This window comes from Crocodylus porosus, unplaced genomic scaffold (assembly GCF_001723895.1).
Source record: "Crocodylus porosus isolate Cpor-Errol unplaced genomic scaffold, CroPor_comp1, whole genome shotgun sequence".
In the NCBI taxonomy this organism is placed as follows: Eukaryota; Metazoa; Chordata; order Crocodylia; family Crocodylidae; genus Crocodylus; species Crocodylus porosus.
Window position 1 is genome coordinate 83,830,143 of NW_017728949.1, and position 12,879 is coordinate 83,843,021.

A 12,879-nucleotide genomic window follows, 5' to 3' on the forward strand; every position below is an offset into this window, starting at 1 on the left:
GCGAGAGGCAGAACAGCGGCAGCATGGGGCTTTAGGTGGCGGCACTCCATCCCAGTTCCCTCCTTCCCCCTCCCGCACATCATTCTTGACAGGCAGTTGACTAGTGTGTATTGTAAAGAGAGAGGTTAATTTCTTTGTCCCAGGATGACAGTCTCGTGGTCTGACCTGTGCCTATTTAGGAGTATGTTAAATAGCAGCTTCTCTTCAGTTCACCAGTGGTGATAGGGTCGGGTCCATATCTCCTGTACTCTTCTGTCCCAAAGAGAAGTCTCACCAAGTTTGAGTTGCCTGGTTGTAATTTAGAAAGATGAAATTCCTTTGACAACTGAAATTTCATTGTCAGTGCACTGTGATAAAAAATAACTCCTCCATAAAGAACTGATAGCGACCTACCAAAATTGCAGTTGTGCTTTTTTCACAGAAAATGCAAAATCAGCCGGCTCTGTGAAAAATGGCAGGGCTCACTGCTAAAAACAAAAAACAACCAAAAACCTTAACTGCAAGGAGAGAAAAAGGTGGGATGCCATGGAGGGGAGGGTAGTGGGGGCAGTGGGGCTGCTCACATCAGGAGGCAGGAAGGCTGCAAGCAGTTGCACCAGGGTCTGTGGAGCCCCAGCTTGGCTCGTTGTGCATGTGCACCTGCTGTTGCCAATGAGCAGGCCCAGGGCTCTGCGGACACGCCCATGCCACTGGCCCCAGAGCTCGGGCTGGCTGTGACAGGCCACGGGGAGGCTGCAGTTGGCTGTACTGGGGTCCATGAAGCCCCCGGTCCAGCTCGTTGCTGGTGGTGGGTGCACACGCACCTTAGGGTTTATGGTGGGAAAGGGGCTGGGTCTGTGCTGCATCTGCTGCTGGCAGTAAGTTGGACTGGGGCTCTGTGGACACTGTTGCAGCCATTTGCAACCTCCTGGCTGCCTGCCACAGCTGGCCTAGGATCCCATTGCAGATGCTTGCAGCCTCCCCACTTGGGGCTGGCCTGAAACTGCAACTTAATTGCTCTGGTTAAACCCAGGGAAGCTATTAATCCACATTTTAATAATGTGTTTATTAATAGCATCTGTGGTCTTAATCAGGGTAATTAAGATGCAGTTTTGGCCCACCTGGCAATCTGCAGGGAGTGGCAGGATTGCCAGGGCCCTCAGCCAATCAGAGGTGTGGTGGTCCCCACCATGCTTATCCCACAAATGGCAGCTGGCTATACGGTCTGCCTGTGAAACTGACTGTCCATCTCCTTAAGTTTAGTAGACCCCTGCTAATAGAGCACACTCACTTGCCCTGTCTACTGCTACCTGTTGCTGCCATTTAGGGGGGAAAAATAGAGTAGAGACCATAGGATTGTAAGAAAGTAAGACTGGACGAGATCTCACAGGGTCACCTACTCTAGCACTCTGTCCATCCCAGCCAAATGTCTGTCAAGCTTGCTTTTGAAAGTTTTCCAGGGATGGAGTTTCTACAGCTTCTCTAGGTAGTCTGTTCCAGTGCTTCACCACCTTCACAGTCACAAAGTTTCTCCTAATCTCCAACCTAAATTGCCTCTGCTATAGCTTGAGACAGTTGCTCTTAGTCTTGTCCTCTGTGTCCACAGAGGAAAGAGAGAGGTAGTTAGCCTGAAGTCAGTCAGAAGGCAGAGTAGATATGCACCTTTATAGATTAAGTGAGTGTTGGTTCATGAAAGCTTGTGGTTGCTTGCTCTCACTCTGTTTGTGAAGGTACATATTTACCCTGCCTTCTCACAGAGAAAGGTCCATCTCCATTCTCTCTGTAATTGCCCTTCAGATATTTGAAGGCTATTATAAAAGCCCTGCTTGGTCTTGTCTTCTCCAAATTAAACAACCATAGTTTATTAAGCCTTTCCTCTGCAAGTAGGGATCTACTTAAATCTTGGTTAGATTTATCAAGGGTCATGCATGGCATAAAGAGCAAATTCTGTGGACATTTTGCAGATATGCTTTGGAGGCCCTGCCCTTTGGCACCGATTGGTGGAGGCCTGGGAGAAGGAGGAAGGACAAGGGTAGCCATCTTTTCTGCTGCTTTTTGTGCTGCCCTGCCAGCTCCCAGGTGGCCACAAGGCTGGACTGCAGTGGCATCAAAGACTGCTGGCTCCCCTGGAGAGCCAGCGTTTTATTTTTATTTGGGGGGGGGGGATTATTATTTGTTGAATTCGTGGACAATCCCAGATTTGCAGTTTCTGCAAAATCCACAAAACTGGAATTTAAGTAGACCCTCTATCCTTGCTTTCTGGGTCCCTTATTTTGTTGCTCTGCATTGGACTTTTTCCAAACTGTCCACATACTTCTTGAACATGCTGCTTGAGGAGTTGTCTTGCTCACCAGTTCTGAACACAGCAGAAGAATCACTTCTTTGATTTGCAAGCAGTGCCCCTTTTAACTCAACCTAGCGTGTTGTTGGCCTTTTTCCAACAGAAGCACACTGGTATTGTTGGCTGATATTCAGCTTTTGGTCTGCTGTAATCTCCAGGTCCTCCTCTCCAGTATGGCAGCCAAGCCAATCATTTTGCAGTCTGTATTTGTGTCTGCAGTTATTCTGTCGTGAGCGCAGGATTTTGCACTTCGCCTGGTTCAGTTTTATTTGGTTGATTATGGACGATTTTTCCAGTTTGTCCAGATCACTTTGGATCGTAGCTCTACTCTCCAGAGTGTCTACAACTCCGCCTAACTTGGTGTCATCCTCAGATTTGCTGAGCTGGCACTCAATCTCATCATCCAAGTCATTAATGCAAATGTAAATACCAGACCCAGGACAGACCCCTGGGGAACTCCACATGATGCCTCTTTCCAGCTGGGTATTGAGCTGTTGATGACTACTCATTGAAGCTGATAATCCAACCAGTTACATTTTTCACCTTACAGTAGTTTCATCTACTCTACATTTCTTTATCTTTGAATGAGAATGACAAAGGAGACAAAGCTTCTTTACAGTCCCTTACCATATCCACAGGGATAAAATATAGAAGTAGACTGGGTTTAAACAAAAATATCTGTTTGAACTTTTCAGTAGTATTTGTGACAAGACCAAAACCACGTATTTAGAAGCTTTGACAGAGTATCCAGTATTGAGTAATATGCTGTTCTTTTTTCTTGGGCAGTCAGAATTTCCCATTAATCTCTTCTGTTCACAATGTGCATCTAGTGTACAGATATGCTGGATGCGCATACAAATATATGTGTCAAGGTGCGAGTAGAACTCCATGAGATTTACTCCAGGTACAAAGCAGGTACTCCAAAAAGTTGGATAAATGCATCTGTTCAAGTTGTATTGATGCATACTATTGTGTGTGCATACAGACTGTGCTTCCTGGAACTTGTTTCTAGAGCTCCTTTGTAACTTTTACAGACATGTCAAAGAATTGTCAGTATCAAGATAATAGAGACCATCTGCAAAGAAAATTAAATGTAATATGTTTTATGTTCATAATCTTGTTCTCTGTCTTAGATATGTCATTCATGTCTCAACCCAGACTATTTATTTTTTCCAGTTAACAAAGGAATTGCAGTGATGATATCACACATCTATGTAGCCTTTCATCCTTAAGAATATCTCAAAAGCATTACAGACTTAAGTGCTGAGCATTTATCTGTCATTGAACTGCAACCATGTCTTAGGTGGAAAAACAATTTTTTAACAAAACCACAATCTTAGGATATAGGAGGTTTAGGAGAAAGATAAGAATTTCTTGTATTCCAAAAGAGATTGCAGAGTAGTCTACATAGAGAACATAAGTACATAACCTGGAATTGGGCTAGGTACTGGGATAAGCAACCAGTATTTTGCTGCTGTTTTTAAATAATGGGCTGTCAAAATCACTGGTTAGCATCGCATGTTTTAATTTTTCTAAAAAAGACTAACATTGCATGCATTGAAAGATTAAGAGGTCTGGAACAGCTTAAAATAATAGCAGAAAGATTTTACTCTATCCATTTTTAAAAATTAGCAATGGCATAATCATGCATTAAGAAACATTTCCCAGATATTGGAAGGTACTATAACATAAAAAGGGGATTAGCTTGAGGTAGTTGGGAGCTTAAGACATTTTATCTCTCTAGATTACTCTGTTAAATAACTTCAGAAAATGTATTTGAGTACTTATGCTACTTTATAAAATAGAGCAACCATTTAAAAATAAGAATACAAATATATACATATTTGAATAACAGAACTCCAGAGAATGAGGGAAGCTTCACTGCTTTTACTGAACAGCATGAAACAGAGAAAGATCTTGTAGTATGTCCTGAAGACTTCCAAAATTGAAGACTTACAAAATTGTGCTTGTTGCACGTTCTAAACCTCTTGGGCCCTAACAAAGAGACACAAGTTTCAGACAATATCAACATCTTAAATTTAACTCAGAAACCAATAAACATCCAAACAAAAAAACAGGAGCGCAATGTACTTTTAAAAAGAAATGTTGCTTATTAAAAAAGATCTGTATTTGCTAAGTGCCTTGACCCCATTCTGAATGATATCTGACAATGTATCCCAGGGGGCACATCTACACATGCACATTAACTGCACAGTAATGGTGCATGTCTACACATGTGCGGTAACTATATGGTGACTTCTGCTGACTTGAACATAAATTTGATATATTTATGCCGGATTAGCTACTGTGCAGGTGCTTTACTGCGCAGTAACGCTGTATGTATCAACTGACTTGTGACTAACTTTAATCCCAAGTCAGAGCAGACACATGGGTAGTGTGCTTTAATGCCTGCACATATAGACGCCAGCCTATCCCTGCTTACTGCATAGTAAATTTAATGTAATGCAAATGCATGTGTAGATGGACCCAGGATGTCTGAAGCCTGTCAGCCTAAACGGTATGCATCTGGTGGCTGGCATCGCTCTGCCTGACATCTGAAGAGTAGTGGTCAGCAGGATCAAGGCAAACTGAAGGTGTGAGACACCTGCTGTACAGCCATCCCACAGCACAAAAATGACTGAAGTTATGCAGGAGCTTCCTCACCGGCACTCAACCTCTCAATGCCACACCCAAGGAGACACGACTACAGATACGGAAGAAGATGTTGAAAAATATAGCTGACAATGAAAAAATGGACACTTCAGTGGCCAAATCTTTACCACCAGGGGCTGATGAACCATGGCAAAGGTGGTGATGGCTCAACCACCTATGCCCTGGAGTTGAATGCTCCAAGGAACTAATTAAGAAGTGGGGCTATATATACCATTGGTTCAACTACCTGTGCCTGCAGGACAGAACCTCAGAGTATGCAACGCTTGCAATGCATGCTGCTCTAAGATACATTTACAATGCAAGATCTTGCAAAGTTCAATAAAATGGTCGTGTGGTATAGAGACATGAGAAGAAGATGGTCTTTAAAAAGTACTCCGTCAGAAAAGGCAGACTATCCTCTCGTATTTTAGTGCTTTCAGCAGTGTCTTAAGCATCACAGAATACTGCATTCTGGGCTTCCGTAGTTTCATAGTTTGTAGGGTTGGAAGGGACCTGAGCAGATCATCAAGTCCAACCCCTTGCCATGGCAGGAAAGAGTACTGGGGTCAAATGACCCCAGCAAGGTGTTCATCCAGCTGCCTCTTAAAGACCCCCAGGGTAAGAGCCAGCACCACTTCTCTTGAAAGTTGGTTCTAGATCTTAGCCACCCTGTCTGTGAAGTAGCGCCTCCTGATATCTAACCTAAATCACTCTGCCAGCTTGTGACCGTTATTTCTTGTCACTCCTGGGAGTGCTCGGAGGAACAGGGACTCCCCCAATGCCTGCTGGTCCCCCCTGGATAGTTTGTAAATGGTCCCTAGATCCCCCCTCAGCCTTATCTTCACAGAGAGAAAATTGCAAATTTCTGTTCCAAAGATCTTACAGTAGAAAGGTGTGGACTTGCAAACATTGTAGCATTAGTACTCTTGTTGCCTGGTTTTAGTGTTTGCAGGACTGGTCCCTAAATTGAGTTTTATGTAGTGAGATATTGTAATGAGTTATGGAACTGAGAATAAAAGAAATGAACACATGGTAAGTAGTCCTCTTACCTAGCTTAGGACAACCCTATATTAGTTCATGTATGTTCACTGTATGTAAAACTTCGTTCTTAAATGTACCGGTCATGTTTAAGATACAAGAGATTTGCCTCTTTTATTAAAATGGTAACATAAGAAAGTCTCATTGGTGGAATGCTGGTTGGAAACATGTCATTCTTTATCTAAATACTGGTTTTTGGGAGAGGATGAACTGTTCATAATTTTGAAGGTAGGCTAGTCCCTTTCATGTGGGTACATTTTTCCGTTGTCTGTATTGTTTTTGAGACGTTTGGTTTGTCTCCTTAAGATAGCATAACAAGAGTTCTTGACAATTGTACGTTGGAAAGATGATCATTTAAAAAGACTAAGTCTGTTAACTTAATCCAGTTTGTATGTCAAGTCCAAAACATTTTAAAACAATGGAGCCTTGTTTAAAGGAGCAGATCTATTATACCTTTTAAAAATGTTATGGCAAGAAAGGAGTCAATAAGTTTTCTAGTGTTTACAGCATCTTTTTACTTTTTTTCTTTTTTCTTTTTTTGTAATGTTGCCTGGGAATCTTGATGTCATTTCGGCAGAAGTTGCTGATTATGGTTTTCCTCTGATGCCTTAAAAATACAAATTCAAAAATGTCTGTGGGTTATTTTGTCCTCAGAATTGTTCTAAGCATTCAGGCCAAATTTTAATTGTGAAGAGAGTATTGTAAATTTTATCACTTTAGCCTTCACTGTTTGAAAACTAGGTTAACTACTCTTCACATGGTAAAAATTGGAATTCCAAAATCTGCTGCACACTTAGTGTTACATATGTTCTACGAAAGTAGTTTGCATTGTTTTGGTTTCTAAGTAAATATTCAGAGCTTATGAATGGCACAGATGTAAAATAGTTTTTCTGTCGTGTTTAATCTTGAAATATATTGTAGAGCCTATACATTTTTTTTTCACTATGGTTATCCTGTCTTTTCAATAGGAGGATTAGATAACGAACAGATTTACTCTTAGGTCTGTTAAAGTTCAAGTTCTGCAATAAGGATAATAAGTTTTACAAAATCATTATATTGTAGTCAGCCATTCATATCTCTCTTTTTGGTCTCTTTTTAAAGATGCTAATCTGATTAAACCTTTTAGCTGCATCCCTGTGTCATTGGGAATAGAGTTCCATTTTCAAGGCTTTTTTTAAAAAGCTGTTAAACAGTTTCCACGGTTACTTTGACCACTGAATAGGACTTTTAGTTCCTTGTGATTGATGCCTATGGAACTTTGTTAGCCAGAGTCTATCTGGCATTGGCAATGTGTACAAATAAGAAGGCTTACAAAATAGGGGAGGGTTAGTAATTTCACAGGACTGCAGCTTTTTTTGGTCTAGTCTGACATTACTAGAACAATTGTAGTTGTCACCTTCTTGCTACTCCTGGACTGATGTGTACCTCTTACAGGACTTGAGACCAAAACTGTAAACCTATTGTCAGAATCTGAAAAATGGTAGTTATTTTTTATATTTAATCATGAAATGGTAGGTAATTTTACTTTTCTATACAGGAAACCCTTGCTATTTGCGGGTTTAGCATTCGCGGTTTCAAATATTTGTGAATGCCAAATCTGCATCTTAAATGCACTTAAAGGAGCTCCTTGGGAGTTCTGTGCTGCCGCCAGGCTCCCACCGTCGCCAGTGCAGCCGTGCTCCCCCGCAAGCTGCCAGTGGCACTGTGTTCATGAATGCAGACGGCATTCATGGACGCAGTGCCTTATTCACGATTTCACCGTTCACAGGGCATATGAGAACGTATCCCCCACAAATGGCAAGGATCTTCTGTACATACTAGTTCAGGGTTGCTGAGCATGGCCTGGGATTTGAGTACATCAAGGAACTTTTGTTTGACAGTGATCTCTGTGACATGAGAGGAGTCTTTAGAAAGTGAATAAGTATTATTTTGCAAACCCAAATGAACACTAATTCTGGGTTCCTCTTGTCATCTGTCTGTACATCAAAATCTCATGGCTAATAGAGTTTTGCATTAACAAACTAAATTTGCAGCTTCATAATATTTTATGGAATAAATATTGCATGTAGATTTGACAGTTTTGCCTGTTTTAGTTTATGTCAAACATAACTGACAAAATATACGTTTATGAAAATACTGTCTATTTTCAAAGAGTCAAACCTTGAATTAAATTATCCTTCTGCATGTAAATGTTGTTCCGAATTATTCTGATACTAATATACTAACTTGGCTTACTTGTCTGTATTGTATTAGAAGTTGTTTATATAGCGTAGTTTAAAGAGAACTAATCAGAATAAAGTTCTTCCTTTCAAACTGTACCTGGAGCAGCAAGGCATGTTCCTGAACTATCTGCCCAGTGCCCTTTTATTTTTTCTCCAAATGCTCAACCTTTTCAACATGCATATGAATTTAAGTATAAAGTCAAGTGGCATAGGTCACAGAGCAATTTTGAGTGAAGATAGCCGAGTTCCATGAGCCCCAGCTTACTAATTTAACAACCATTCATATTAACTATGTTAATTAAAATAACAGTTCCATTTTTTTAGATAAATGCAGTGAATAAAAAAGTACTTTTCATTTATTTCACAGCAATAAAAAAGCTGGCTTCTAACCTTTTCTTTGTTTCTTATTTCTTGCAAGAAGAAAGTGCTTTCTTCTTTCTGTAAATGTTGTCTCTTTGCATCCTATCACGAGCATTTCAGCTGGAATGCTTGCACAGTTTCCAAATTGCAACCTTGGTAACATGTCTAGCAAAAAAACTTAGCAACAATGTCAATATTTTCTAATTCCTGTTAGCTGTATTAACATGTTGCTTATTTGCTTTTGCCTTTGTCCAGAAAATAAGTGGGGGGGAGTCAAAGTGATATTCTGCTAACACCTAATTCAATTTCAGTTCTTTTCAGTAAGTGCCCACTATGAACTTCTAGTCATGTTTGGACTGAAAATGATGGGTGAGGAGCTGGACTCATACACACCTTTTGGAAGGTGGTGCTTTAGCTTGCTTTTGGGGAGTATAAGGTACAGTTTTTGTTTAGGATTTGTGATTTAGTAAGAGGAAAAGGAATCTAGAATGGAGTTAGAATCATAGAAAATTAGTGTTGGAAGGGACCTCAGGAGGACATGTAGTCCAACCCCCTCTTCCAGTTCATTCTTCCTACAAATCAAATATATATCCCTATACATAATTTTTAGAAAATAAGATTTCAGGAAAATATAAGAGTTAAAAGAATCAGATTGCTTGAAACATTCTGTTAGGGAAATATAGAACTAATATGAATTTAAAACTTTGGCCTGTTAACTTCCCTGGCTTTCATGTGCACTCTTAAAAAGTTCAATAGCTACAAATAGCCTTCCTATTTTTTCAAAGTTTACTTACAGTATAATATGAAACAGGAAGGGAGCTTTAAAGATTATCTTAATGCAAGTATGATTACTTCTGCTGGAAAGCTCTGGGAAAAAACTGTTTAAAAGAGTTGAAAGTCTTGAGGGCTAGATACAGAACAAACAACATGATGTTAGAGTATATGCATATAATTAACATTTGACCTGAATTATAAGGAAGTGAACTTCATGCGAATGAATTCATAATTAGAAAAGAAATTGTGCATGTGTTTTCTCATTCTTACTTTCTAGGATCTTCTACTTCTGACCTCATGGTAATAAATACTGTTTTAGATGAGCTTTGAGCTAAACTTTTATTCTTGACTTTCCCTTTCATTTTACTTTTTGTCAAGTGGTATATAATTTTACTTTATTTTCTTTGTCAGACTTATTTACTTACAACTATAGTTTTATGCCTAAATTGATCAATCTTTTATTCACCATTTCAGTAATTTTGTAATAATTTCTATAGCAAACCTATTTTTCAACTCTGTTAGTATGTTTAAGGGACTGAATCCTGCCAAACTAATGTGGACATATATATACTTTGGCCTCCTCCTTCTTCTGTCTGTCTTCATTATTATGAGCAATCAGGCTCTTGAGACCCACAGAAATCATGTCTCCTGATCAGTTGAAGTCTTAATAGGCTTGCCCTCTAAAAGATGCACAACACCTTGTCATTGGGCTGCTGTATAATACTTTACAATTTTCTTTAGAAGAAAAGCATTTATTTATCGAATCTTGCCTCAGACTCCGAACTTCTGAATGTCACTTTCTATTAACTTTCTTTTAGAAAGCTGTTTTACCGTTTGGTTGACCATCCAACAAGATTTCCATAACAGTTCTGATTCAGTCACAATTTAACAAATAAGTAGGGCTTTCAAGCATTGCAGCAATCCTTAAATATGTTTTTACCTATAGAAATGTTTGTATTTTTAATATGGACATAATTTTGCCACAGAGGACAAAATCTAAAAGATGTTCTTTTTAGAAAAAAGTTAGGTTTCCCCTTGCAGCAAAAAAAAATCTGCTTGCTGGCTTATTCCAAGTATTTTTTTTTATGGATGCTTAACTAGTGGAGCATTACATATCTTTGTGGGCTTTGTCTTTTTCCCAACATAATAAAAATAGACTGGTAGGTTTTTATACCTCTTCTATCCAAAACAGAAGCGAACATTAATCAGCTGTTTTGCATTGTAAATTGCCTCATCATATTTTGATGTAGTTGATAAATGACAAACTATATTTTATTTCAGCAGGTGACTCCTGCCCAGAGAATGCTGTGCCAGTTGTTGTAGCATCTGGTCAAAATGCAGATTTTCCTGTTGGAAATCAGCCTGTACCTGAGGATATGTATAGAATGAACTTGACTAAAGGAGTCTCAATGTCTTTGCCATCATCACCTTTATTACCACGTCAGTCTTACTTGATGCAGTCAAGATCAAACAGAAAATCTCCAGGTAAAATGTGGTTGATAAATTAAGTAATACTTGATAGCTAGTACTGATAATTATTTCATCAAGTAATTTCTGTGTAATGTCAGTGTTTGTTAAACCTGGGGATATCATACCATGATAAAACTAAGATAAGGGAATGTACTTTTGCATGGTCTTTGGAAAAGATGCAGTTTATGCTTACATGGTACATTTTTTTTTTTTGGGGCACACAATTCTTCCAGCTATTAAAGGTAGTTTGAATACCATAACCTACTTGTCTTGAAATGGCTACCTATGTTTAACAATGTAATTTGTGAGAGCTGAAATGTAAAACTGCTATGTAGAGACAACTGTAAAACTGTATCCTTAATGTCAAAGCGCTGTAAATTTGGTCTCTGTTTTGCAAACGATACGTTTTATAAATGTTTTTTTTCAAAAAGCAGTGTTTAGGTGCAGAATTTTAAGCTGCTACCAGTGTAGCAATAGTCTTTTTTTTTTTTTTCCTTTCCCGCAGAGCTTTTGTTGTTAGTAATGATGTCCATGTACCTCATATGCCTTACTAAATAAGGTTGTTCCTTCTGCTTCGTGGTTTATCAACATTCTGTCCACTTAAATCATTCCAACACACTAGCATCACTTGAGTTCAGCCAGGCCAAAACATGAGTGTCAGACAAAGTTTTCCAAACTGGTATCTAGAGAGATATGGAATAGCTTTGAAATTCTTTTGTTTTAATGATGCTTCAAAGATATTATACTACAGATACTATTGTGGGAGATGCAGTGTTTTTCTCAGCTTATAGAAGAGTCTCATGTAACAAACCCCAATGCATAAAATGAAAGTGGAATCCTTGTTAAAGGGTTTTCAGGGAAGTATTCCAAAATAGTCTTAAGAAATTCTAAATCCTGGAGGATTTAAGTACCTCATCTAAAATTCTTTACCTTTTTATAGTCATTTTTTTATATTTGATATTTAAGATACCACTTCAGCTTTTAAAATGTTCAGGACTACAGAATGGCATATGTGATCTCTGCCTTTTATTACAAATGGCTGTATATCAATTTGAATACCTTTGCTGAAATCCTGGCTCCTTTTAAGTTAGTGGCAGTATTTGCTTCATTGGTAAGTAGACCCAGGATTTCACCCTGTTTTCTCACTATGGAAGAAAGTTAACGTTTTTCCAGATTAGGTCTGTGCTTGATGAGGTGTCATCTTAAAGATGTGTGATCTAATTTAAAGGAGTTGATATTTTACATCTAGTCCTGTAGGCTGCGTTTTGTTGATTCTTGTTCTTTCAACAAATATTGATATGTAAAAAATGCATTTCCTGCCCGGCAGGGAAGTGGGGAAACTGGTGGGGTTGGGGGGGTGGGGGACAAGGGAGTGAAAGCGAACAGGAGCATGGGGCCTGCACCAATGTCCCTGGGGCCAGTGCTGGCTGGGCCCAGAGCAGGGTGGTAGGAGCATGGGGCACAGGCTGGCAGAGGTCTGTTGAGTGCGAGGGGTCTGTGCATGGGAGGGGGAGTGGCTGCTTTTCACGTGCGCTGAGCAGCAGTTTGTTCCCTGCTGCTGCCGCTCAGCCTGGGCCCCGCACCAACTCCTGGCTCACCTGTTGGGACTGAGAGGCAGCAGCAGCTGGGCAGAAACTGCTGCTTGGCACAGAGGAAAGTGCCCTCCCCTTGCCACTGCTGGCATTGTTTGCTGCAGCTTTCCACCTGGATCCTGCACTGTGCTAGGCTGCTTGTACCACGGAGCTGGAGTGGGGGCACTGGGAGTGAGGGGGAGCTCAGGAGCCAGCAGCAGCTAGGCGGGAGCACAGGGCCTATGCTCGTGTCTTGGGGCAGCACTGGCGGGGCCTAGAGCAGGGTGGCAAGAGCATGGGGTCCTGGCCGGCAGAGGCTGTATGGAGCTGGGCCATCTCCCTCCTCTCCCTGCTGGTGCAGCCCAGCCCAGCTTGGCTCCACAGACTCCTGCCAGCATGCACTCTGCTTTTCTGCCACTCTGATCTGGGCCCTGCAAGTTCTGGCACGGGCCCTGCACTCCCACATGCCTGC

At 40.4% G+C, this 12,879-nt stretch overlaps 1 protein-coding gene across 1 annotated transcript in view; it reads left to right on the forward strand.

Annotated features, from left to right (window-relative positions):
* TANC1 (tetratricopeptide repeat, ankyrin repeat and coiled-coil containing 1) overlaps positions 1-12,879 on the forward strand; it is a 201,068-nt gene that overhangs the window by 70,150 nt on the left and 118,039 nt on the right. The window contains 1 exon segment of the mRNA XM_019553854.1: positions 10,648-10,851. Coding sequence (XP_019409399.1) covers positions 10,648-10,851 — 204 coding nt within the window.